We start from the raw sequence: 27,315 nt of genomic DNA, 5'->3' as shown, positions 1-27,315 counted from the left end.
CTGGACAGAGATCGACAAACACTTCACTGCTCTATTGGTGACGCAAGCACAAAAAATTTAAGTAACCAATAAACTTCAGGTTAAAAAAACTGCTTTAAAAGTATAAAAAATGTGAAAACTGCCTCTGATTCCATATAGAGATAAGATTTTTTTTTAAATATCTAGATAACAGAGTACTAAGTATATATAATAAATGTATCTTCCCATTACTAAACCCTTGTTCAAAAACAGATGACCTAATTATTTTGAGAACAACTATTTCTTTATTCAAAGAATACAGAAATTGATACTGGCTGAAAAAAATGTTTTCAGATGAAGATTTTAAGTTATTTTATAACTAGTTTCCATAATTCAACAACTGGAATGAGTAGACAATATATCTAGAAAAATAATTTGATATTACTTTTGTCTGAATTACTCAAAATATTAAACGTTGTACAGATCATGTGACTGAAAATTTTGATGTACCCGAATACAGTTGCTCATTCCATACATTCATTGAATCAGTAAGATTTATTGCACAATAAGGTTTTGGCCATCATATTCAGTATTGGCTCTTCACTAGTTGATTTTAAAAAAAATTAAAAAATTTAGAGTACCCAATTATTTTTTCCAATTAAGGGGCAATTTAGCGTGACCAAGCCACCTATCCTGCACATCTTTGGGTTGTGGGGGTGAAACCCACGCAGACACGGAGAGAATGTGCAAATTCCTCACAGACAATGACCCAGGGCCGGGATTCGAACCCGGGTCCTCAGCGCCGTAGGCAGCAATGCTAACTACTGTGCCGCCCTTCACTAGTTGATTTTGATCAACAAGCGCAACAACAAATTGTTTGAAATGAATTGCCATGAAATAGAGTGCAACAATGGCAGACGCTAGCCCACACCTCTACCATATCAATAAAAATAAACATATCCCCCTGAAGAATTGCTTAGACTAGAATTGTACAACATCTCAATAGCATTAGGTACATACCCGATCAAATGGGATTCCATATTTCTTGAGAATAGATGGGGATATTAAGGTCATCTTATGCCGCAAAAAAGCTTCACAGCTTTGAGCACTTCCTGGGAAAAAGCCTATTTAAAAAGAAAAATCAGCAAGGCTGAAATTATTCATCTCACAAAGCATTTACTAAGCAAGACAAAAATCAAGGACAAGGAAAGACTATTTATCTCACTGAATTTCACTCCACTTTTTCCCAGTCTCACATCCAACTGCACCTTAAATTCTCCATTACTCAATTCTTATAGCTCATCTGTTAAATCATTCCAACACGTAACATCCTTTAACTAAGCATTTTTAATAAGAGTTTCAAAATTGATTTTCTCTCATTTTAAACTGTATTACTCCCATAGACAGTGAGGGGAAAATTGTCATGCAAGAAAAGAATGTTATTGTTTAACATGGTCTACTAATACTTAGAACATAGAACAGTACAGCACAGAACAGGCCCTTCGGCCCTCGATGTTGTGCCGAGCCATGACCACCCCACTCAAACCCACGTATCCACCCTACACCCGTAACCCAACAACCCCCCACCCCTTAACCCTACTTTTTAGGACACTACGGGCAATTTAGCATGGCCAATCCACCTAACCCACACATCTTTGGACTGTGGGAGGAAACCGGAGCACCCGGAGGAAACCCACGCACACACGGGGAGGACGTGCAGACTCCACACAGACAGTGACCCAGCCGGGAATCGAACCTGGGACCCTGGAGCTGTGAAGCATTTATGCTAACCACCATGCTACCGTGCTACCTGTTTTCTACATATGCAAAGAAACATCTCTAGAAAATCAGGTATTGTGCCACTGCACCTCGCCATATTAAAAACAGAAAAATGTTTAATACAATTTGCTCTGGCAGTTAAAATCCAATACACAGATGAAAGAGGCCATGAAAGGAATCCAAGGTCCCGCATAAAGGAAAGTTAAATCTGACCTCCAAGTAATAGAACAAAGAAAAGTACAGGACAGGAACAAACCGATCGGCCTTCCAAGCCTGTGCTGACCATGATGCCCTAACTAAAAACAAAACCTTCTGCCCTTACTCACTCTTATTTTTTCTTTTAATTGAGGCACTTGTATTATAAATTTTAACAGAATAAGCAACCACACATCGAGAAAAACTAAACCAGGGCAGCACGGTGGCACAGTGGGTTAGCACTGCTGCCTCACGGCGCCGAGGTCCCAGGTTCGATCCCGGCTCTGGGTCACTGTCCCGTGTGGAGTTTGCACATTCTCCCCGTGTTTGCGTGGGTTTCACCCCCACAACCCAAAGATGTGCAGGGTAGGTGGATTGGCCACGCTAAATTGCCCCTTAATTGGAAAAAATGAATTGGGTACACTAAATTTATTTTAAAAAAAGAAAAACGAAACCAGCCAACATGGCCTACATAAACAACAATTCCCCACCAACCTACCCCCACCTTACACAACACAGCAACCCCTGCTGTTGGCTTAGTCCTTTCCAAAGAAGTCGATAAACGGCTGCCACCTCTGGACAAACCCTTCCATCGAGCCCCTCAGAGTGAACTTAATTTTCTCAAGCCTGAGAAACTCTGTCACTCGCTCACTCACACCCCCGACTTTGGGGGCTCAGAGTCCCTCCACGCTAGCAAGATCTGTCTCCGGGCTACCAGGGAGGCAAAGGCCTCTCTCGCCCCTTGGGATCCTAGGTCTTCTGGCACACCAAAAATCGCTGGACTCGGAACCACCCTTACCTTCAGTACCTCCAACATGACATTGTGTATCCCTCTATTTCCTCCCAGGTGCCTCTTAAATGGTGCTAATGTGCCTGCTTCCACCACATCCTCTGGCAGTACATTTCCAGGCACCCACCACTCCCTGCATGAAAAACATACCCAGCACATCTCCCTTAAACTTTCCCCCTCTCACTTTGAACTGGTGCACCCTTGCAATTGACACTTACACGCTTGGAAAAATCCAGACTATCCACCCTAACTATGCCAATGATGATTATAATTTCACATGCAAGTTTGATGTTATTATATAGCATAAAATTTGATATTTTAAGTGGTGGATATTTAAAGTTGTGGAGAAAAAAAGAATTGTCAACTTATTCATGATTTATACCCATTCTTTGGTGGCTTGCTACTTGGATGACTGATGCAGCATCTGTGGCTTCAGTTGAGATACTGTCACTGTTTTTTTGCCACTTTGTTGTTGTATTTATTACGAAAATGAACAATGAAAATCGCTTATTGTCACGAGTAGGCTTCAATTAAGTTACTGTGAAAAGCCCCTAGTCGCCACATTCCGGCGCCTGTCCAGTTCGGCTGGTACAGGAATCGAACCGTGCTGCTGGCCTGCTTGGTCAGCTTTAAAAGCCAGCTGCTCCTGTTCTCTGATGATAATTTCTCCACAATGGTGTTAGGTGGCGATATGTGATTGAGGGACTGTGGATTCAATCTGACGTTGGCCATCAGTGATATTGCTCAATGATAAAATTGCTTAAAACACAAGATGAATAGTACCTACCAAAATTCTATTTTCCCAAAATTATACTTTCGTCACACTTCTGTGAACAAATGTAAATATTGTCACGGTCCCAGAGGACCACAGGCTGCTCTTCCCTTTGTGAGCTGACTGGTGGCGATTTAAAAAGCTTCAGGTGAGGGGAAAGGTCGAGGAGGCGGAGCCTTCATGAATAACCTCAGCCTATGCGTAAATTGAACCTGCACTACTGGCATCGCTCTACAAGAATTGAAAGTATCTGGAAAGTTTACGGATATTGAATAGATTTCAAGCACGGTAAAAGGTTGCATTTGTTTGTTTGCATTTCTTATTATGCAACACTTGCTGCCACTTTTTGTTGTCTTAAACCTGCTTAAACTCGTCTTCGATTATGAATGGGTCAATGTTTACTTCATGTACAATTGGACACATTTGATTAAATGTGCCGACAGTGCAGTAAAGGTTAAAGTAACTTGTATTGTTCCAATCTCCTCCCCTCAAAAAGAAACCAGTAAACAAGATACTCAGACCCCTTTATGGTCTTAAACCGTAGCAGTAGAACTGAAGAGTAGGGAATGGTTGAATCACATTGAAAACAGCCATTAAATTACTCATAAGAATCTTCCAAAGACTTGAGGAAACAATTAGTCCTAAATGACCAAATGTGAGAACACACAAATAATGAGAAATTAAATACTACATGTAAAGAATGTTTCCTGCCCTTCCTTGCCTCAGCAACTGCTATTTATATGCACAAAGTAAGGTTTTAATTTACATATTTTGCAATAGCAGGATTAAGAATTTGAAACACCTTCACTACAGTGTATAATTCAAGGACATTTCAAAAGCCTGGGGTTTAATTCCCTCTCCCGTGAAAAACTGGTCGAAAGGAGCTCCCACATCTGTGCATTCTGAACAAATGCTGTTTGCAGAACTTCAACTGATGGATTTGTTGAATAGAGAGGATCTGTGGATTAAGCCTTTTCTTTTTTTTTTTTAATTTAGAGTACCCAATTCATTTTTTCCAATTAAGGGGCAACTTAGTGTGGCCAATCCACCTAGCCTGCAGATCTTTGGGTTGTGGGGGCGAAACCCACGCAAACATGGGGAGAATGTGCAACTTCCACACGGACAGTGACCCAAAGCCGGGATCGAACCTGGGACCTCGCCGCCGTGAGGCTGCAGGGCTAACCCACTCCGCCATCGTGCTGCCCTAACCTTTTCTAAAAAGACCTTGGAATGAATTTTCAAAAGCCCTTTCATGCACGGTTAAAATAACAAATAACTGCTGTTTTCGATTATGAATGGGTTAATGTTCACTTCACATACAGTTGGACAAATTTGATTTAAAAGTACCTACAATGCTCTACAGATGAAAGTAACTTGAATCTTTCCAATCTCCTCCCCTCAAAAAGAAACCAGTAAATAAGATACTCCGACCCCTCTATGTCAAGTGCATGAATTAGGTGGCGCGACCAGACTATGTGGACTGGGCAGCTACACACCAGACGCTAAGCCAGCAGAAAGCACCAACTCTCACTGGAACCATTCCAGAATGTGTCTCTACAGTTATTGTCACTAGAGACAGTCATCCAGGAATACAACCAAACGCCAGGATTCGACACATCTGAAAAGTTTTGTTTGGCTAGGTCCAAGAAGGTTGCTTACTCCTTCAAGAAGGGCAGGGATGTAAAGGAAAAATACAGTTGTTTCAAAATTAATTCAACATATAAAATTGATGGGGCAGTGAGCTGGGGAGGCACTATGTTGGAGAGAAAATCTTATTTCACTTTACAAAATTTCATGCCTTTATCAAGATCACCAATTGCACGGATTCTTTGGTGGTGTCATGGGGTGCAGGTGGTTCTGGTGTTGGAAATTATGGGAAAGAACTTGAATCTGGCGCCAAAGGACATGCAGCTCAATTGGATCATAGAATTGTTTGTGTCACAACTGCTATAATTTCCAACAGAAGGACACACCAGTGATGTCACAAAGTTACCAGCAAGGAATTAAATGTAATCTCCTTCATAATGGTAAGAAACTTCATAGTTCCTTAAACGGAAATCATACAAAACCGGTAATATTTCTTCCCTGCAGTAAGCTCCCTACCAATTCAACAGAAAATTCTCTCCTGGACATTATTTCAAGGCAGAAATTCAAACAAAGGCCAAAGAGATTGCAATATAATTATTTACCTTTAGCCAAGCGTTCCAGTCGCTTTCCATGCTCCGGGGGGATAGTGTACCTGAAAGAATATCGATTAAATTCCTTATTTGTGCACTGCCAATCTGAGAGAGACACAAGAACACCTGAAGCAGCACAGTTCCACCAGTGGCAGAAACACTAACATTTTTTGTTCTGACTTTCCATGGAACAAGCCATGGTAAAAGTTGTCTAATGTAGCTCATCATCAAGTTATGCTGTCAGGCAGACGGGCAACAAAACAAGTCCCGAAATAATTAATAAATAATTAGTAAACCAGATATATTTTATTTGAGTAAGTGATTGGCTTTCATTATTGGTCCAGAATCATAGAATGGTTATAGCAATGGAGGCCATTCAGCTCATCGGGTCTATGTTGGCTTTCTGCAAGAACAATTTAGCTAGTTCCACTTCCCTGCCCTTTCTTCGCCAGGTGCACCTCCAATTCACTTTGAAATTCACAACAGAATCTGTCCCCATTACACTTTCAGGCAGTGCATTCTAGATCCTAACCACTTGCTGCATTAAAATCTTTTCAATGTTGCCTTTGGCTCTTTTGTCAATCGTCTTAACTCTATCCTATTGTTCTCAACCCTTCTGCCAATGAGAACAGTTCTTTCTATCTTGCCTGTCGAAACACTTCATGGTTTTGAACAGGTCTGTCCAATCTCCTTCTTCCACATTTGAGTACCCCTTGTCAATATCAAGCACTAGCAAGTAATAACACAGCCAGTAGCAAGTGAAAAAACACATATTTACTTTAATTCTCTATCTTGGAGTACTGTTCTCTACATTGACCAGAACAAACACAATAGGTGAATGCTTTGTCAAAATTCTCTGTACTGTTCACAAGAGTGACCTCGAAATCCTTAAATTTCACTTTGCAGCTCCACTCTGACTACTCCATATTTGAACTGCACAATTCTGAAACCAGGCTCAGCACAACATCAGGAGCAGTGAGGTAAACAATTCATAGTCTGGCAGGATGTGGAACTTTGCAGACAGGTCTCAATAAATCAGGCCTGGGAATCACCAAATTTCCTGACAGATGACTTTGGTGCTTAAAAGGAGCCCATGTTTGTATTACACAGACCCCACGTTTATTATATATGTAAATTAGACCCTTCGCACAGCTTCAACAATTAGAAAACAGATGCCACTATGCAGCTCACTCAGTTGAAATGGGGCCACTGATGATCATGAGGCCAGTCCTGCTCAAGCAAATCTCTTAAATTGTAGATAAGAGTTGAAACTTCTGCACAAATGCTTCCCCATCACCAGATTTTACAGTAAATTGGTGCATATCTTTTGTGAAATCTGCGATTCAAACATTTTGCTGCTTTAAAAAGTTTCTGCCCCCCCCCCCAAACTTTGTTGCTGTGGGCACATAAATGGAACTGCAGAAGTGAATTGTATGGACAGTCCTTGTCCATTCTTCATTCCTTATCCATTTCTAAATAAGCTGGAGGAAGGCCAATTCTAGATAGGACAATACAAAGCTATCCAAATTTCAAGACCCATGGCCCTCCACACGTAGCTCCATTTCACAAGGCAGGGTAAAAGCAAATTATTGCGGATGTTGGAATCAGAAACAAACAGAGAAAATACTGGACAATCTCAGCAGGTCTGAGAGCATTTGGTTGTCTCTTTGTCAAAGGATCATCCAGATTGAAAACGCTAGCTCCTTTCTCTCTCTACAGATGCTGTCAGACCTGCTGAGATTGTCCAGTATTTTCTGCTGCTGATCTAAATCAGGGACTGGTTTTCCAGTAAAAGTGGTCCCAATGTCCTGGGCAATATTTATCACTTAACCAACAGCACCAAAAGCATATTAACTAGTTGTTTAGTTTGATGCAGTGCATAAATGGACTGTCGCATTTGTCTACATAACAGCGGCTAGTTGTTAACTGACCACTAGGCAAGCTGATGATTGGAAAGGCACTAGAAAACAAAAGTTTATTTTTCTTTTTATTTAGCTGCATGTCTTAATCCTACTCAGTCTATCTGTTCAGCATTTACACAAACACGAATCAGTAGGAAACACAAGTCAAAGAGTGACGGAATATCAAAGTCATCTCCTTCTCCCCTTCCTCAAAATAGATAAGCTTGTTCCTACTTGAAGCCCCATATTTAGATTTTACCTCGAGTTCCATAGCAACAGAGGAGTTACTTGACAATGAAAAGATAAAAGCCCTTCTAGTTCACCTCCTGCAATCCTGGTAGTTGCAACATTGTTGTTGCACGACAATAAAGGAGCTGTTAACTAGTCATTTTAGAATCCAGGAGCTTGGGTGGAGGGACTCGGAGCCATCAAAATCTGGGGTGTGGGTGAGCAACCTGGCGCAATTCCCAAGGTTATTAAAGATTAAGTTTGTCTGGAGTGGCTCGGTTGATGGGTTCACCCGGAGGGGGGGGGGGGGGGGGGGGGGGGGGGGGGGGGGGGGGGGGGGGGGGGGGGTGTTGGTTATGTTGTATAAGTTTGCTCTTATTTGTGTGTTTGTTGTTTATATAAATGCCTTAATAAAATTATTGATTTTAAACTAGTAATTTTAGTGTGTGAAGTCAAGTATTAAACTGCTTAAGCTATTCCACTGTAATACATTTTAAATCCAAGATAGCGTATTCAAAAACATGAACAGTGCAAGGTAATTCTGAGCCTGTTACCAGGACTTGGGTTCGCCAAAGTGCAGGTAGTTAATGCTGTAGAGATCCATGTCCTCGGTGTGCCAAGCAAAGGTGGTTTTCCACATTCCAAAATAGAGATATGGCGTATTGACTCCTTCAATTGTGATACCACTCTCTTTTTCTACCACATCCAGGATAGTATTCAAATGCCCAATGTTCCACTCAGTCACACCCTAAACAAACAGGAAATTATATCTGTAAGCAAAATGTTTCATTTAAAAAAAACATTTGGCAAATGTGCAACATGCAAGCTTACTTAGAAAGAAATTAATTAAAGGTGCACACTAATGTATCTATCTTGTGGAAATGAGACAGTACTCCATTCACTTCCCCTATTCCCAGCAGGTACAAAATATCCTGGGAAACCAGGTTCACCATGAAAGAAAAAAAAAATGAACTGCCGCTACATGGTGACCTTTTGTCAAAAGACAGTCACAAGCAGCGTATTTATTTTCAATAACTTTACAAATGTGCCATTGAGGTACAATCCTACATCTGCTATTCTTTAATCAGCACGTACCTGATCCCAAGGTTACAAAATGGAGGTCCAACCATTTCTAAATTTAGTGAGGGTGCAATTAGTCACTGGGACGCACAGTTAGAGATTTAGAAACAGCTATCTGACCCATCAACTCAAACACATGTAATGAAGCAAGGAGAAAGACTAGACTGGGCAGCAGTAATATCTTATGCATGGAGAGCACCAAAGCTCAATTACAGGGAAAGAAAGGAAAGGATAGACATTGGAGCAGAGAAAGCTGAAGGAGGTAGCAGAGAAAGTTGAAGGAAGATGCGGACAATGAGAATTTAAAACATAATTTTAACCTGAAGTATGTTTAAAAACCACAATCCTTCAGTTTTATGCTGATTTAAATGGAGTTCTGAAATTACATACTACAATTTTTCCACACAAGTTCATAAAGTAACCTAATCACTCAGGTCATGAGTACAATCACCTGTTAGATCTACTAGAATGGCATCGGAAATGAGTGATCTGGAAACTGGAGAAGCTGGGACTGAAGGGCATGGTGGCACAGTGGTTAGCACTGCTGCCTCACAGCTCCAGGGTCCCGGGTTCGATTCAGGCCTCGGGTGACTGTCTGTGTGGAGTTTGCACGATCCCCCGTGACTGTGTGGGTTTCCTCCAGGTGCTCCGGTTTCCTCCCACAGTACAATTATGTGCAGGTTAGGTAGATTGGCCATGCTAAATTGCCCCTTAGTGTCCAAAAGGTTGGGTGGGGTTACGGGGATAGGGTGGAGGTGTGGGCTTAAGTAGGGTGCTCTTTCCAAGGACCGGTGCAGACTCGATGGGCCAAATGGCCTCCTTCTGCAATGTAAATTCTATGGTTCAAAATTATGAACAGTTTGGCACCATTTTCAATAACAAAGGGTCAGTAACCAGAGGTCACCAACAGAAAAGCCTGGGTGTAGTTGAAGAGAACTTATTTTTACTTAGTAACCGGTTAGGACCTTGAATATACTGCCTGAAAAGGGTGGTGCAAGCAAAAGCACCAGCAGCTTTCAAAAGGAAAATGGAAATGCTTTTTAAAGGAAAATATTTGCATGACTAAAGGGAAGGAGCAAGGAAGAAGGACTAATTGGCAGCTCTTTTGGAGAGAACTGACATGGGCCAAATGGCCTCCAGCTTCTATATGATCCTACGATACCATTAAACTAAAACTTAATGCCACTCATCCTCTATAACCAAGTCTGATGCAGGAGACAACAGTTCTCATCAATTCTGGTTATGTTACAAAATACACAGCAGGCTACAAAATGTTTGGAATCCATTCAGTTTAAAAACATTTCCAGGAGCAAGAGGGAGGAAAAAACTGGGGCACACTGAAGCAAGACATATATTAAATATATCTGGGAACCAGAACAATACTGAAAACACAAGGGTTTAATTATACCGTACCTCATTGTACAATGTACCATTGACATCTGCACCATAGATTGGTGCGTTAAACGTGAGATTTTTCCAATACTTGCGCTCCAGATCATCAAAGTCTGAATAGCGAGGGGTGCAGTATCTGAAAGAGGAACACATTTAATAGCCAAATATTGAATAATTGTAACTATACTTGAATTTCGTTCAGAAAGGAGTTAAACTCTAAAAATCAAGTTTATAGATTAGACTGTAGAGCAGAATAGTACATTTCAAATATTTATTTTGAATTCTTACTGTGCTGGCGAGTCCAGATAAATGCTTCTGTCATTCCCAGGTTTTTAAACCCAGACACCATTAAAAAACAGTAGCATTAGGAGTAATGAAATGAAATGAAATGAAAATCGCTTATTGTCACGAGTAGCTTCAATGAAGTTACTGTGAAAAGCCCCTAGTCGACACATTCCGGCACCTGTTCGGGGAGGCTATTACGGGAATCGAACCATGCTGCTGGCCTGCTTTCAAAGCCAGCCCTGTGCTAAACAGCCCCATAATAAAACCATAGGAAATTCAGCATTAGCTTTAACAGTAGCCACCCAATAAAACTACTTAAAATAATAAAACTTATGGGCTTTTCATTCACAAAATCAAAAGAAATGTAGAATTAACTCTACATTAATTAAAATATGTACTAGATACCTTGATCCCACTACCCATGTTAGAGATGGGACCAACAATTTAACAAGCCCAACTGCCTAAATTCAAGCTCCAGATTGGGTGCTGAGGCAATTAAAGTTCAACGGGCCAGGAGACAATTATATTAACATGAGAAACAAACCACAAAGCGCTATTTCATACCGTGCAAGCAGCTTGACTGTATTCAAATAATATTAACTCCAGGACTTTGACTGCTGAGGTTCAATTCAATTGGTATTGCTTTAACTTGCTTCAAGGAAGCTTAGAGGAGCAGCAATTTCAAGTACTCTTTGAATTTGAGATCTTTAGGGCAGCACGGTGGCGCAGTGGGTTAGCCCTGCTGCCTCACGGCGCTGAGGTCCCAGGTTTGATCCCAACTCTGGGTCACTGTCCGTGTGGAGTTTGCACATTCTCCCCGTGTTTGCGTGGGTTTCGCAAAGATGTGCAGGGTAGGTGGATTGGCCACGCTAAATTACCCCTTAATTGGAAAACATTAATTGGGTACTCTAAATTTATTTTTAAAAAATAATTTGAGATCTTTGAACAAATTCCTTAATCTAGCCTGAACTCCTCCAAGAAATACTTTGACATTTTCAAGTCTTCAAACCACAGCGGGGTAGCTTGCTCGGCCATTTCAGAGTTCAGTTAATTATATTGCTGTGAATCTATAGGCCAGACCGGGTAAGGAAGCAGATCGCCTTCCTAAATGGACATTATGGACCAGATGGGTTTTAATGACAATTGATGATGGTTGCATGGTCACCATTTCTGAAACTACCTTTCAATTCCAGATTTATTCATTAACTGTATTTAAATTCCAAGTTCTGTGATAGGATTTGAACCCAAAACATTAATCTGGGCCTCTGGATTACCAGCCCAGTGACATTACCACAACTAGGGGCTGGTTTAGCACAGTGGGCTAAACAGCTGGCTTGTAATGCAGAACAATGCCCCATGCCGGCCTCCCCGAACAGGCGCCAGAACATGGCGACTAGGGGCTTTTCACAGTAACCATATTGAAGCCTACTTGTGATGATAAGTGATTATATATAATTATAACTTCCTCCAGTTCATTTTATAATGACAGCACATTAACTGAGGAGACGGAAGGGCAGCACGGTGGCGCAGTGGTTAGCACTGGGACTATGGCACTGAGGACCCGGGATCGAATCCCAGCCCTGGGTCACTGTCCGTGTGGAGTTTGCACATTCTCCCAGTGTCTGCGTAGGTTTCACCCCCGCAACCCAAAACAATGTATTGGTTAGGTGAATTGGCCACACTAAATTGCTCCTTAATTGGAAAAAAAAATAATTGGGTACTCTGAATTTAAAAAGAAAGAAAAAAAAACACTGAGGAGACAGTTAGAAGAATGGATAGCCAGCTGGCTACAGGACAGGAGAGCCGAGGGGGTTTAAAGAACTCTTGACAAAAATGAGGAAGTGGCCTTCAGACGAGTGATGCTGGGACCACTGCTGTTCACCATTTACATGATTTGAGCTCAGAAATTGTAAATACAATTTCAAAATTTGCAGAAATAGCATTAGTTAGGTATAGTTAATGCAGAGGATTATAAAACAACACAAGTGTAAATGTCTCTCAAATAGATGAAGTGAGAGGTGGCACATTTTGGTAGGAGGAATAAGGCAGTCACATACTTCGCATGAAGAATAGGGTAGAGGAGCCAAAGAATCTAGGGATACACATCCACAGGTTAAAAGTAGCAACACAAACTAACTAAATAAAATGCAAACAAAGCACTGGAGCTTGTTTCTAGAGGAACAGAATTTAAAAGCAAGGAAGTTGCAGTAAACTTGTATAGAAGAAATGAAATGAAAAGCGCTTGTCACAAGTAGGCTTCAATGAAGTTACTGTGAAAAGCCCCTAGTCGCCACATTGCGGCGCCTGTTCGGGGAGGCTGGTACGAGAATTGAACTGTGCTGCTGGCCTGCCTTCAAAGCCAGCTCTTTAGCCCTGTGCTAATCCAGCAGATTAGCATTAGCAGATTAATCCAGTAGATTGCATTGAAGAATGCTGTGCTGATCTCCACATTACAAAAAGGATATAGAACACTGATGAAGGGAAAAACAGATTTACAAAGAGGATACTGGAATATGCTGTCACTCTTTTCTCTAGAAAGGAGGAAGCTGGGTCTTCAAATTATTCACAGGTTTGACGGAGTAGACATACAGAAAATGAATCAAAAATTACAGACCAAAGTACAAAATAGCCACTCAAACACAATTATTATAGGAGAAACACGTTAGGAATTAGAATTTGCTACCACGGAGTAGTTGAGGAAACTACTACGAATGCCTTTAAGGGAAGTTAGGTTATGTACATGGGGGCAGAAAGAAAAGGAAGGATTATAGATAGGAGTAAATGAAAGACAGTGGGAGGAAGCTTGTGCAGAGCATAAATACCATAAATTAGAATTCCTGCAGTGCAGGCCATTCAGCCCATCAAGTCTGCACCGACCCTCCAAAAGAGTACCCTACCTAGGCCCACGCCCCGCCACCAGTAACCCAACTGGTTACTAGACACTAAGGCAATTGATCATGACCAATCCACCTAATCTGCACATCTTTGGACTGTGGGAGGAAACCAGAGCACCCAGAGGAAACTCATGCGGACACAGGGAGAAAGTGCAAATTGCACACAGTTGAGTCAGTCAAACGGCCTGTTTCTGTGGTGCAAATGCAATTCAGTCATCTACGTTTGCTACCTTGCCATCTAGGAAAATCACCTCAACTATTTAGACTGCTCCTGTTCATTATTGGCATGCTAGAACACAATGAAAGGCAAATACCATGAGTTTGATATATCACTCACAACTGCAGCTTCAAGTCAGAAACTTGATTAGGATGCAACATGATCTCCCCAAAACTAAATATTTGAAACTTCAAAAAACACAATTTGCACACGAAGAAAAATTGTTGGCTTCTAGTTTAATATGGGCTAACAAATTGATTTTATCAAATCTACGATAAGCAACAACTGAAAGAGACTCTCTTACTTATCACTGTTTGCAATTTTTCGGAATTCGCGTACAGTGATTGGCTTCTTCTGGATGTTGTATTGTGTGAAGAGGCCTGACTGGCCTGTCACCACCTGTTGAATAGGGGCTGGAATCACCAGATCATCAAGGTCATCGTAGCTTCTACACGGCTTCCATTCCTTTGGAGGGACGACCTGTTAGGGACAAGGAGAATTAGTCGGGTGAAGTTACAATTCTATATTTCTAAATGTATGTTTGAAACAAAAAAGGTTGCGTTTTGTGCAATACAGCATTTTAAGAAATAAGTCACATGAGTCAACAGTATTGCAAAACACTAGATCTCCTGTGGCTTTGCTCACTGTGTTCCTGACCAAGATCTTGCAGATATTCAGCTGCTAACTTTTGCCATGCCTTTAAAGTCTTAACTGATCTCGACAGTTTAAAAATAGCTACAGGTAAGGGCACCACGGTGGCGCAGTAGGTAGCACTGCAGTCTCACAGCGCTGAGGTCCCAGGTTCGATCCCAGCTCTGGGTCACTGTCCACGTAGAGTTTGCACATTCCCACATTTAGATTTGTTTATCGTCACATGTACCATGGTACAGTGAAAAGTATAGGTATCAAGTATAACGTAATAAGTGTCTGTGATTTTCATTCGAACAGCAACATGTGAACTAGACACAAGGGTCCTAATTAGGAATGCCATCAGTTATTTATCCCAGTCTTCTTTCCAAATTATTCTACTACGGATAGATTAATTAGCTAGTCCCAATACAGCACCGATAACTTCACACTATACGCATCCAGTTGGAACCCTGGAGTTCCAATATTGTGAACTGTTCCTTCACAAGATTAGTTTAATTGACACATGAGATTTGAATATAACAAAGCTCATTAAACAAAGGCCTCTGAGACTTGAATGGCAAGGTCAAAATAAAAGCTTTCAAAATTTGAAAAACTACAGGAAATATTTTTTTAAATGCAGAGAATCCCGACGGCGTACAAAGGACCCAATGAGTCTGCACGGACCCTCTAAAGAACACCCTACCTAGGCCCACGCCACCACCCTGCCCCTATACCCCCACCTAATCGTTTGGACACTCGGGGTAATTTAACATGGCCAATCCATCCAACCTGTACACCTTTGGATTGTGGGAATCCACGCAGACACAAGGAGAACATGCAAATTCTGCCTGAGGTCAAAATCAAGCCCGGGTCCCTGGCACTGTGAGGCAGCAGTGCTAAACCACTGTGCCCCCTATCACTTTTTGGGAGGAAATCCGTATAATGAACTCTTCACATTCCCAAGCTGCTTGGAACTGCAACTAAGGAAACAATTTTTCCCCTCAGGTACCCTCTGAAATTGCTTAGTGAGCCACTCAGCTCAAGGGTAGATAGAGAACCTAGTAGAGTGGTGCAGCGACAACAATCTATCCTTCAATGCCAGCAAAACTAAAGAGTTGGTCATTGACTTCAGGAAGCAAAGTACTGTACATACCCGTCTGCATCAATGGGGCCACGGTGGAGATGGTTAACAGCTCCAAATTCCTAAGAGTGCATATCACCAAAAAACTGTCCTGGTCTACACGTCGATGCTACCACCAAGAAAGCACAACAGTGCGTATACTTCCTCAGGAAACTAAGGAAATTCGGCATATCCACATCGACTCTTACCACCTTTTACAGATGTACCATAGAAAGCATCCTATCTGGCTACATCACAGCCTGGTATGGCAACCGCTCGGCCTAAGACCGCAAGAACCTTCAGATAGTCGTGAACACCACCCAGTCCATCGCACAAACCTGCCTCTCATCCATTGACTCTATCTACACCTCCCGCTGCCTGGGGAAACCGGGCAGCATAATCAAAGACACCTCCCACCCGGCTTACTGACTCTTCCAACGTCTTCCATTGGGGAGGAGATATAAAAGTCTGAGAACAAGCACGAACAGATTCAAAAACAGCTTCTTCCCCACTGTTACCAGACACCCAAATGACCCTCTTATGAACTGACCTGATTAATACTATACTCCTGTATGCTTCACCCGAAGCCGGTGTCTATGTATTTGCATTGTGGACCTTATATTGCCCTTTTGTGTATTTTCATGTACTAAATGATCTGTTTCTGAGTTGCAAATGGGGGGGTACTCCATCGTACTCTTGACTTTTGCCTTGCAGATGGTGTTCAGGTTTAGGGGAGCCAAGTGGCTAATCACTCACCACATAATATTCAACTTCTGGCCAACTCATAACCACAATTATGTGGCTGGCCCAGACAGGTTTCTGGTCAATGGTCAGCATGAGTAACCTTATAAAAGAGACTCTAGAACAAAAAACTAGGGAAATAAAAGAACACGAGTACTAAGCTCATCACAACATGCTTTGATGGTAACAACTGTCTTATCCACCCTTTGCACACATTACCATGGCAGTTGAAATTTAACCTAAAGTGGCCATGGTCATCAGCAACTCTTGAGATTTGGGAATTTCTAATTTAACTTCATAAATCAACTAAATTCTTAATTCACCATATAGTTTAGTTTCATGGTGGCACATTTTGAAGAACTATTTTTCATACAGTTCATCAAACTGGAGACATACCAAAGTTGGAAAATAGTCATTTCGAATATTTCACTTGAAATAGTTTTGCACTGCATCTCTGTTGGTGGTGCTAAATTATACTGACTCGCCTGGTATGCATTACAACAGTATATCACTTAGACACCTACTCCTGGGGCCAGTGGTTAACCATGGTGCAAAACATCCAATATGCAGCTGCACCGTGTGCGAACAGGTCACAGGCAGCTGTGATAGTCTCACATAAGAAAGATGAGTAGGCCGAATGGACCTCGATCCTGCTCAATTATTCAACATTATGACTGATCCAATTATGGCTTCAATGCCACTTTCCTGCCTTCCCACCCTTAACCCTGGACATTCTTATCAATCAAAAATCTATCCAACTCCAACACGAAAATATTCAGGGACGCAGCCTCCGCTGCTCACTGGGACAGAGAATTCCACATATTAATGACCCTCAAAGAAATTCCTCTTCATGTCCACCTTAAATGGGAAATCCCCCTGGTTTTTAGACTTCCTTACAACGAAAACAGCCTCTCAGCATCCACTCTGTCGAACTCCATCAGAACCTTGCAGGTTTCAGTAAGATAACCTCCCATTCTTCGAAACGTTAACTACAGGCCCAATCTGTTCAACCTTTTCTCAAGACAACCGCTCATCCCAAGAATCTTGTGAACCTTCTCGAAGCTGCCTCTAATGCAAATATATTCCTCCTTAAATTAGAAGACAAAAACCGTTTGAAATACTGTAGGTTTAACTTTGCAGGGACCCCGAATATTTCAGGCTCCTACATTTTACTGGACAACAAAAATAAATTCCAAATACTATCATTTAGCATTTCCTGCATGTCAGCATCATAGTGAAGCAGTCTGGGAAGCGCGAGAGAGAGCGAGGATGTCAATAGAGAGCCCCGAGAGAGAGAGTGGCGACTAGGGGCTTTTCACAGTAACTTCATACTTGTGACAATAAAAGGTTATTATTATTAATAATGGGCAGCACCTAGAGGAGACTGCAAGAGAAGAACAATGGATCTGGAGTAGAGGCTGCAAGGGAGAAAGCTGATTAGCAGGCTGTTTTAAAGCTACATTAAGGAGAAGAGCTCTTGCTAGTTTAAAAATAACTTCAATAATTCTTCAACTGGAGCTTGCACATTCTACCCATGCCTGCGTGGATCTCAACCCACAACCCAAAGATGTGCAGGGTAGGCGGATTGGCCACACTAAATTGCCTCTTAATTGGAAAAAATGAATTGGGTACCTAAATTCATAATAAAAAAAGAAAATAATAATTCTTCTACTTGGAATAAATTTAAGCCAAGTGTCTTCTAACCGTATGACTGAAGAGCTCTGTCATTGTACCTTTACGAAATAGGTGTTTATAAATGGGTGTGTATAAATATCTGTAGTGAGATTACCTTAAAGAAATGGGTGTTTACTACTGCAGTGATGTCAGAGTGTGGGTGGAGCTGGGCTGTCTGTCAGCTTTTTACTTTTGTTTTTGAGCAGGATGCAGGGTGTTTTAGTTTATTTTTCAATGTTGGAGCTGAAGCCAGACCAAGCAGGTGTACTGCTGTTCTCTCTGCCATCAAAAGACTACCTCTTGATCATTTGGTGAATTCAGAATTATAAATGTTTTCAGTAGTGACTTTAACCTGATGTGCTTCTGATAAAAGGTTTTGTTTTTAAGTCGTATGGACGTTAAAAAGGAATTTTTGTACACTTGCAGTGTTCCTTCAGGCAACGCATTTGAAGCTGGGAGATCAGAAGAGGTGGAGGAAGGGATGGGTGGGGCAGTGCTCCACCTGGGGTTGGACATGAAGGCGAGGAGAGTGGCTGTATTGTAGCCGACCCTGGGGGCTAGATACATGACAATTAATGAGAAGCTGTGGTCCTGGTGAACGTCTATGCCCCAAATTGGGATGACGTGGACTTTATGAGGCAGGTGTTCGGGAAGATGCCGGATTTGGAGACACACCGGCTGATAATGGGTAATGATAATTTAAGACTGCTTTGGAGCTGAGGATGGACCAGCTGTGTCCCAGGTAATTGAAGATATCGGCAGTGGCGAGAGAACAGAGGGGGTTCATGGACCGGGGTTTTTGGGGGGTGGGCGAGAGGTTTGGGGTGGCGTTCTCGTACTTCTCACGTGCACACCTGGTGTACTCCAGATTGATTTTTTTGTGTAATGGATAAGGTGCTGTTGGTGGGGGTGACAGACTCAGTATTCCGTGATCGCGGTATCTGACCACACACTGCACTGGGTGGATTTGCGGGTGGTTCAGGGGGAGGCCCAGTGTCCACATTGGAGGTTAGATGTGGGCTTGAGAGCAGATGAGGAGGCGTGCTAGAGGGTGAGGGTAGCCTTCCGAGGTTATGTGGAGCAGAATGATATGGGGAGGTCACAACCGCCACGCTGTGGGAGGCACTTAAGACTGTAGTCAGGGGTATATCTCTGTCATTATTCGGCGCATAGTGAGTGGGTGGAATGGGCAGAGAGCGAGGCCCATGGATGTGATTTTGAGGGTAGATCGGAGGTATTCGCTTGCGCCAGAGGAGGGGCTATTAAAGGGGGCAGAGGCTCCAGATGGAGTTTGGGTTGATGTCCCCGGGAAGGCTTAAGGGCAACTGCTGAGGGCCAGAGGGGCAGTATACGTGTTATGGGAATTTGGCACACCTACTAAGGAAGCAGATAGTGACAAGGGAGAACGGTGAGGAATGAGAGAGGCACGGTGGTGTTGGACCAAGAAGGGGTGAATGGGATGTTTGAAGCCTTCTAAAGAAGGTTGTATGAGTCAGAGCCTCTGTCTGGCGAGGCAGGCATGAGGCGGTCCTACGACGGGCTGGAGTTCCCACAGGTGGAGGGGGAGAAGGAGCATGGGTTGGGGCCACAATTTGGCTGAGAGAGGTGATGGACTGCATAGGTTCAATGGGGGTGGGGAAGGCCCCAGTGCCAGATGGATTTCCAGTCAACTTTTACAAGAAGTTTGGTGCGGAGCTGGGCCCCCTGCTACTGGGGATGTATAACGAGGCGAGGGGGGAGCACCCGCACCCCACGTAGATGCGACGGTGTTAGCATCTCAGATAGAGGACTGTGTTCCGGGGTTGATAGGAGAGGACCAGAAAGGGCTTGTGAAGGGGTGACAACTGTATGCAGATTGCTCAATGTCATTATGATGCCCAGAAGGTAGAAGTCATGGTGGCAATGGATGCAGACAAGACTTCTGACCAGGTGGTGTGGGCATATTTGTTGAACGTGTGGGTGGATTCAGGTTTGGCCAGGGTTTCGTGGATTGTGTTTGGCTGCTGTATAGTGTCATAATATATACCAATATATCATGGCGCAGACACACACTGATGGACACACACAGGGACCAATCAACATGTACAAACACCGCAGCCAATTACCAGTTAGAATACACACACTATAAAGGCAGACGGCACCACGGTTCCCACTCATTCTGTGTGCTGCGTCTGAGTGTAACAGGAACTTATTCAGCCCAGCACGGACTCCCAACACGTGCTGAGAGAATCAACTGGTTCGGAAAAGGCTTAGGTCTCTAGTTCAAGTTAGCATTATTTAGACCCACAGTCATTGTGTGCTAGTTAGTTAGAAGTAGTTAATAAAACTGAATTGAACCTTCATCTGTGTTGGAAGTGTCTGTTCATCTCTCAAGCCTACACAAGCCAACACAACATATAGTACACCAATAGCTAGTGTCCAGACAAATAGGACGCGTTCAAAGTACTTTGGGCTGAATTGGGGGATGAGGCAGGGGTGCCCACGCTCCCCATTGGTTTTTGCTCTGGCGATAGAGGCAGCTTTGATAAGATCATGGAGACCCTGAGGGAATTTGGCTGTTTCTCAGGGTATAAATGGAACATGGGGAAAAGTGAGGTGCTCCTGATTAATGCTTGTGGGCAGGAGAGAAGGCTAGGGGAGTTGCTGTTCCGGGTGGCAGGGGTGGGTTTTCGGTATCTTAGGATACAGGTGGGACGGAGCTGAGCACACCTGCATAAGTTGAATTTGGTACGACTGGTGGAGGAATGAAGGAAAACTTCAAGAGGCGTGTGTGTTTCTGCGAATCTTGTCCACGTGTTTTGTGTGTCCAAAGTTGCAGGGGTTCTCAGATGCTATGTTCAAGTCTCTGGGGGTAGAGGTGGCCCTGAGTCTGGAGGTGGCGATATTTGTAGGGAATCAAACCTGGATCCTCGGTGCCGTGAGGCAGCAGTGCTAAGCACTGCGCCACCGTGCCACCCTTCCTGTAGCAGTGGGTTGGCACTGTGGCTTCACAGCACCAGGGTTCCAGGTTCAATTCCCACTTGGGTCACTGTCTGCCCGTTCTTCCAGTGTCTGCATGGGTTTCCTCCGGGTGCACAGGTTTCCTCCCACAAGTCCTGAAAGACGTGCTGTTAGGTGAATTGGACATTCTGAATTGTCCTTCTGTGTACCAGAACAGGTGCCGGAGTATGACGACTAGGATATTTTCACAGTAACTTCACTGCAGTGTTAATCTAAGCCTACTTGTGACAATTATAAAGATTATAACTGATTCTTGCATCTTATTGCTGAAAGATCACTGCATACCCACTGAATCATGTCTGGGCATAGCACCTAATCGGCATGCCGTTACAATGATTAGGAAGCTCTTTAAAAAAAAAATCTTCATATCCAGTTGTCAAGGCAATGTGATCTAAAGGAAAAACTACAGTGTGTTGGACAAAGGGAGATGGAGTATTGGAACAGTGACATTTTTATTTAATCATTCTCTCTTTTGGTTAATGCTTGCGGACATTTGTTTTTTGCCATCAGCAAATTGGGAACCATTCTCCACTTCTTAGAATAGCGAAAGAGCGTTCCAAGTTAAGAGCATACTGTCTTAGGGCCTTGTGCAATTGCACGGATTATACAGCCCTTGTGGCCAGCAATTGCCAAAATTCAAATCTGTCCCCAACGTGCCACAATCACAAGCTTCATAACTTGGGATAATAGCGTTTTGGAATTGAAAATTCAGTACAAGTCTTTCCCCAAAAGGAAAACATAACAGAATTATGTGCATTTGTAATGTTACCTTTGCAAGTCCAGCACGGTGGGCTCCTTGTGACTCTATATATGCAACGTAACGGCTGAAATTTTTGAACTCCTCTAATGTAGGATAAAATGTCATTATCCGAGAACTGGGATTGGCCATTCCAGAATCTGACGCCATGGTTGTCAAATTCAATCACCTGCAATGCAAATATTTACACAAGTTGACACATTACAACCCAAGACAACGTGCAATGAGACTTACTTTTACAAATATTAAGGGCATGTAACCAAACTACCAGATTTTTTTTTAAGCCAAGGTTACCAGTTTCAACTGACCATATCAAGTAATAGCAAGGTATTTCACTTGTACAGGAACTATAACATTGATGGAAGTCCAAGAACAACATTTATTGGAAAATTCTGATAGCAATTTAGATAATGAATCAGTGCATGTTCGGAATGTTCAGCACAATTTAAAACTAGGAATAAGATCTTAAATATATATGACTGGATAACTGATCTCTCTCAAGGAGGAAGCCATAAATAACAGACACACAGAAGAAAATCATATTACCAGAGGAAATTAAAAGAATAAATAATGGATTAATAAATCGCTCAGAAATCTTCATTAATATAAAAGATGGAGTCAAGGAAAATTCAATGCACTGACAAAAAGGCTACAGTGGTTGCAACAGAAATTTAATCTTTGCATTGATTCTGAAGCAAAGAAAACGTATTGCGATTGAAAAGAAAACATTGTGCATAAACGGCGCAGAAAGTAGGTAGGTTTCGATTTTGAGAGAAATAGAACTAAATCCTGACCGGGGGGGGGGGGGGGGGGGGGGGGGGGGGCAGATTAAACCTGACCATGGGGGGAGGGGGGATTAAATCCTGACCCTGGGGGGAGGGGGGGATTAAATCCTGACCCTGGGGGGAGGGGGGGATTAAATCCTGACCCTGGGGGGAGGGGGGGATTAAATCCTGACCCTGGGGGGAGGGGGGGATTAAATCCTGACCCTGGGGGGAGGGGGGGATTAAATCCTGACCCTGGGGGGAGGGGGGGGATTAAATCCTGACCCTGGGGGGAGGGGGGGGATTAAATCCTGACCCTGGGGGGGGGGGGGGGGGGGGGGGGGATTAAATCCTGACCCTGGGGGGGGGGGGGGGGATTAAATCCTGACCCTGGGGGGGGGGGGGGATTAAATCCTGACCCGGGGGGGGGGGGGAGGAGGGGGGATTAAATCCTGACCCTGGGGAGAGGGGGGAATTAAATCCTGACCCTGGGGGGAGGGGGGAATTAAATCCTGACCCTGGGGGGAGGGGGAATTAAATCCTGACCCTGGGGGGAGGGGGAATTAAATCCTGACCTGGGGGGGGGGGGGGGGGGGAATTAAATCCTGACCCTGGGGGGATTAAATCCTGGGATTAAATCCTGACCTTGGGGGTGGGGGGATTAAATCCTGACCGTGGGGGGAGGAGGGAATAAATCCTGATCGGGGGGGGGGGGGGGGGGGAGATAGAATCCTGACCCCGGGGGAGGGGGGTTGAATCCTGACCCCGGGGTGGGGATTAAATCCTGACCCCGGGGTGGGGATTAAATCCTGACCCGAGGGGGGGAGAATCCTGACATGGGAGGGGGGGGGGGTTAAATCCTGACACGGGGAGGGGGGGGGGGGGGGGGGGGAATTGAATCCTGCCAGTGGAGGGATTTAACCCTGACCCTGGGGGATGGGGGGGGTTTCAAATCCTGACCCTGGGTGGGGGAGGGGTTAAACCCCACCCGAGGGGTGGTATTAAACAAGCCCTGGGGGGGGGGGGGGGGGAGAGAAGAGAGAGAGATTAAATCCTGGCCCTGGGGTGTTTGGGGGGGGGGGGGGGGGGAAGGGGAGAATTGGAATTAAATCCTGACGCTGGTGGGTATACCCTGACCCTGGGGGGGATTGGGATCAAATCGTGACTCTGGGGGGGATTAGGATCAAATCCTGACCCTGGGGGAGGGGGTCTCGGTTCCTCCCTTTGTCTCCGGGCCGCCCACTCGCTCCCCGCCCGCTTTCATTTTCACTTTCCACTCGCTCCAGGACTGGGCCCCTTCCCCGTCCGCGCTCCGACCCCCACCGCGCCGCACGGCCCGAGGATCAGCTGGGCTGACGGCTGGGGCGCTTGGCTGCGGGCGGTTTGCTCTTTAAACTGCTGCTACCCCAATTCCCTTTGTGGCCGCTGGGGGAGCGGGTGGGGGGTGGGGGGGGGGGAGGGCTGGGCTGGGCCCCGTTTCTCTCCTATTGTGTTACAAAAGCTGTCACCTGGGCTCAGCGTCTCACTTGCCCAAACGGAGCTGAAACCGGCGACACTGTTCAGGGGAAGGATGCAGGCCGCCCCCGCATCGCCGTCCGGCCGGCCGTCCCGTCCACTCCCCCTCTCGGGACACAGCGGCCGCCGCCGATCGTGCGCCTCAACCAAACCCCCGGAATCCCCGCCCCCTTCGCTCGGCGCTGCCTCCTCCTAATTGGAGGACCGCGCGCCGCGCACGTCACAACAACGCCAGCGCGTCGACCCGATTGGCCGCCGGCCCTGTCAGTCAGCCCATTGTTCAAGCAAGTTAAGTTGCCGCAAGTTACGACAACCGGAAATCAATATTAATCTATTCGACAATAGTATGGAACGCGGACGGTGCCAGCGAGCCGAGCCCGGAGATCTTTTTTTTTAAATCCTTCACAGGATATCAGCGGAGGCTGGTGTCCGTCATTACCGAGCGTCGCCTGTTTCCTCGGCGTCTCCCGTCTTCATTTGTTGAGGGGAAAAAAATGACATTTCGACCCTCCTCCTTCCAATCATCACCAGCCATTCGGCGCCCCGTCTCCCGATATCAACCAATCAACGCCTGATGTTCCGTTGCAGACCAATCAGCGCCTGGTATTCCGATAAGAGCCAATCAGCGCCAGGCACTGCCACCACCATTCAGCGGCCCGTATACCAAAAACAGCCAATCAGCGACCCGGTCCCCACAGTAACAGCCAATCAGCGCCGGTCACCTCCACCATCAATCAGCCACCTGCACCCCGTAACCAGCCAATCTGTAGCCAGATTCCCACAGCAACAGCCAATCAGCGCCAGACACTGCCACCACCAATCAGAGACCCGCATCCCGACAACAGCCAATTAGCATCCCGGTTCCCACAGCGACAGCCAATCGGCGCCTCCAGATACTAGCCAATCAACACATCCCATTTCACACCACCCACCCAATCGGAGATAGGTCTACTGCCGTCAACCAGTCAGCTGGCCCTCCCTCTAACCCCCACTAGCTGCTAATCAGCACCTGTCAAACAACAACTTATAAAGCGCTGCCGGCAGTGAAATGTGACACTGAGCCCCAGAGGAAGACACCAGGACAGATATGTCCACATAGGGAAATATTAGGAGAGATATCTCCACATAGGAAGACATCAAGAGAAATATCTCCACATAGGAACAGAGTAAGAAGTCTGACAACATCAGGTTAAAGTTCAACAGGTTTGTTTCAAACACGAGCTTTTGGAGCACTGCTCCTTCCTCAGGTGTACCTTAACCTGGTGTTGTAAGACCTCTTAGTGTGCTCACCCCAGTCCAACGCCGGCATCTCCACATCATGTCCACATAGGAAGACATCAGGAGAAATATCTCCACATAGGAAGTCATCAGGAGAGTTATCTCCACATAGGAAGATATCAAAGAACAAAGTAAAGTACAACACAGGAACAGGCCCTTCGGCCCTCCAAGCCTGCGCCGACCATGCTGCCCGTCTGAATTAAAATCTTCTACACTTCCGGGGTCTGTATCCCTCTATTCCCATCCTATCCATGTATGTCAAGATGTCCCTTAAACGTCACTATCGTCCCTGCTTCCACCACCTCCTCTGGCAGCAAGTTCCAGGCACCCACTACACTCTATGTAAAAAAACTTACCTCGAATATCTCCTCTAAACCTTGCCCCTCGCACCTTAAACCGATGCCCCCTAGTAATTGACACCTCTACCCTGGGAAAAAGTCTATGGCTATCCACTCTGTCTATGCCCCATATAATTTTGTAGACCTCTATCATGTCGCCCCTCAACATCCTTCGTTCCAGTGAGAACAAACCAAGTTTATTCAACCTCTCCTCATAGCTAATGCCCTCCATATCAGGCAACATCCTGGTAAATCTCTTCTGCACCCTCTCTAAAGCCTCCACATCCTTCTGGTAGTGTGGCGACCAGAATTGAACACTGTACTCCCAAGTGTGGCCCAACTAAGGTTCTATACAGCTGCAATATGACTTGCCAATTTTTATATTCAATGCCCCAGCCAATGAAGGCAAGCATGCCGTATGCCTTCTTGACTACCTTCTCCAGCATGGTAGCACAAGTAGCTAGCATTGTGGCTTCACAGCGCCAGGGTCCCAGGTTCGATTCTCCACTGGGTCACTGCCTGTGAGGAAAGAGAAAATGCTGGAAAATCTCAGCTGGTCTGGCAGCATCTGCTGTAGGGAGAGAAAAGAGCTAACATTTCGAGTCCATTGACTCATTGTCAAAGCTAACAGACAGAGAAAGTGGGAATTATTTATACTGTGGAGTGAGAGTGAAAGATGAGTCACAGCCACAGAAACCCAGGGAAACCAGATGTTAATGGCCACAGGTACCAAGGGGAAAGAGTGCTCATGGCAGTCCCCAGAGAGAACAAAAGGTCAAACAGCAGGGAAACTAACATCAGAGGATGAACTGTAGATGTGGGAGGAGGGGAAGGGGAAGCAAAGAGGAGAAAGGTGAAGGAAAGGTGGATACGATTGGGGGGGGGGGGAATTAAATATAAAGAAATAAATGGTAAAAGACAGTTAAAATGAAATGGGATGAAGACAAATGTGTCAAGGTGGGGTAGAGCTTTTCATCTGAAGTTGTTAAATTTGAGCAGTGCTCCGAAAGCTAGTGTTTGAAACAAACCTGTTGGACTTTAACCTGGTGCTGTAAGACTTCTTACAGTGCTCACCCCAGTCCAACGCCGGCATCTCCACATCATGGTTAAATTTGATGTTCAGGCTGGAAGGCTGTAGCGTGCCTAACTGGAAGATGAGATGTTGTTCCTCCAGTTTGTATTGAGCTTCACTGGAACATTGCAGCAGGCCAAGAACAGACATGTGGGCATGGGAGCAGGGTCTTTTGTTAAAATGGCAAGCAACAGGAAGGTCAGGGTCCTGAATGAACACAGACCGAAGATGCCGTCTGTGAGGAGCCTGCACGTTCTCCCCGTGTCTGCATGGGTTTCCACCGGGTGCCAACCCAGAGGGCAATGTAGCAGTCAAGTCTAGAGGTAACAATGGAGGATCTTGGTTAGGTGAGTGGGGAAGATCTGACAAATGGAGTATAATGTGGGAAAATGTGAAGTTGTTCATTTTGGCAGGAAGAATAAAATAGCACATTGAATGGTGAAAGATTGCAGAGCTCTTCAGTGCAGATGGCTTAGTGTATGAATCGCAAAAGGCAAGTATACAAGTGCAGCAAGTAATTAGAAGCTAATAGAAAGTTGTTGTTTATTGCCAGGGGAATTGAATAAAGGAATATGGAGGTTATGCTTCAGCTATGCAGGACATTGGTGAGATCACATCTGGAGAACTGTGTACAGTATTGGTCTCCTTATTTAAGGAAAAATGTAAATACATTGGGAGCCGTTCAGAGAAAGTTTTTTTTTCTTTATAAATTTAGAGTACCCAATTCATTTTTTCCAATTAAGGGGCAATTTAGCGTG

At 44.6% G+C, this 27,315-nt stretch overlaps 1 protein-coding gene across 3 annotated transcripts in view; it reads right to left on the bottom strand.

The window, feature by feature from the left end:
- Window positions 1-24,426, bottom strand: part of LOC119964465 (lysine-specific demethylase 4A-like) — a 76,881-nt gene extending 52,455 nt beyond the window's left edge. Inside the window, exons 1-7 of one of the 3 annotated variants that reach the window (XM_038794006.1) lie at window positions 24,309-24,426; window positions 21,603-21,759; window positions 13,973-14,148; window positions 10,294-10,408; window positions 8,355-8,548; window positions 5,684-5,733; window positions 979-1,082 (exon numbers count right to left, since the gene is read on the bottom strand). In XM_038794006.1, coding sequence (XP_038649934.1) covers window positions 979-1,082; window positions 5,684-5,733; window positions 8,355-8,548; window positions 10,294-10,408; window positions 13,973-14,148; window positions 21,603-21,740 — 777 coding nt within the window. In that variant the 5' untranslated portion in view covers window positions 21,741-21,759; window positions 24,309-24,426. Of the gene's footprint in view, window positions 1-978; window positions 1,083-5,683; window positions 5,734-8,354; window positions 8,549-10,293; window positions 10,409-13,972; window positions 14,149-21,602; window positions 21,760-23,862; window positions 24,279-24,308 lie in introns of those variants that run through there. The other 2 variants (XM_038794005.1, XM_038794007.1) reach the window with 2 other exon arrangements.
- Window positions 24,427-27,315: the final 2,889 nt, after the last annotated feature.

The sequence above is a fragment of the Scyliorhinus canicula genome, chromosome 4 (assembly GCF_902713615.1).
Source record: "Scyliorhinus canicula chromosome 4, sScyCan1.1, whole genome shotgun sequence".
In the NCBI taxonomy this organism is placed as follows: Eukaryota; Metazoa; Chordata; class Chondrichthyes; order Carcharhiniformes; family Scyliorhinidae; genus Scyliorhinus; species Scyliorhinus canicula.
Note: the sequence above shows the minus strand (reverse complement) of the source record. Positions and strands in the feature narration are given on the sequence as shown.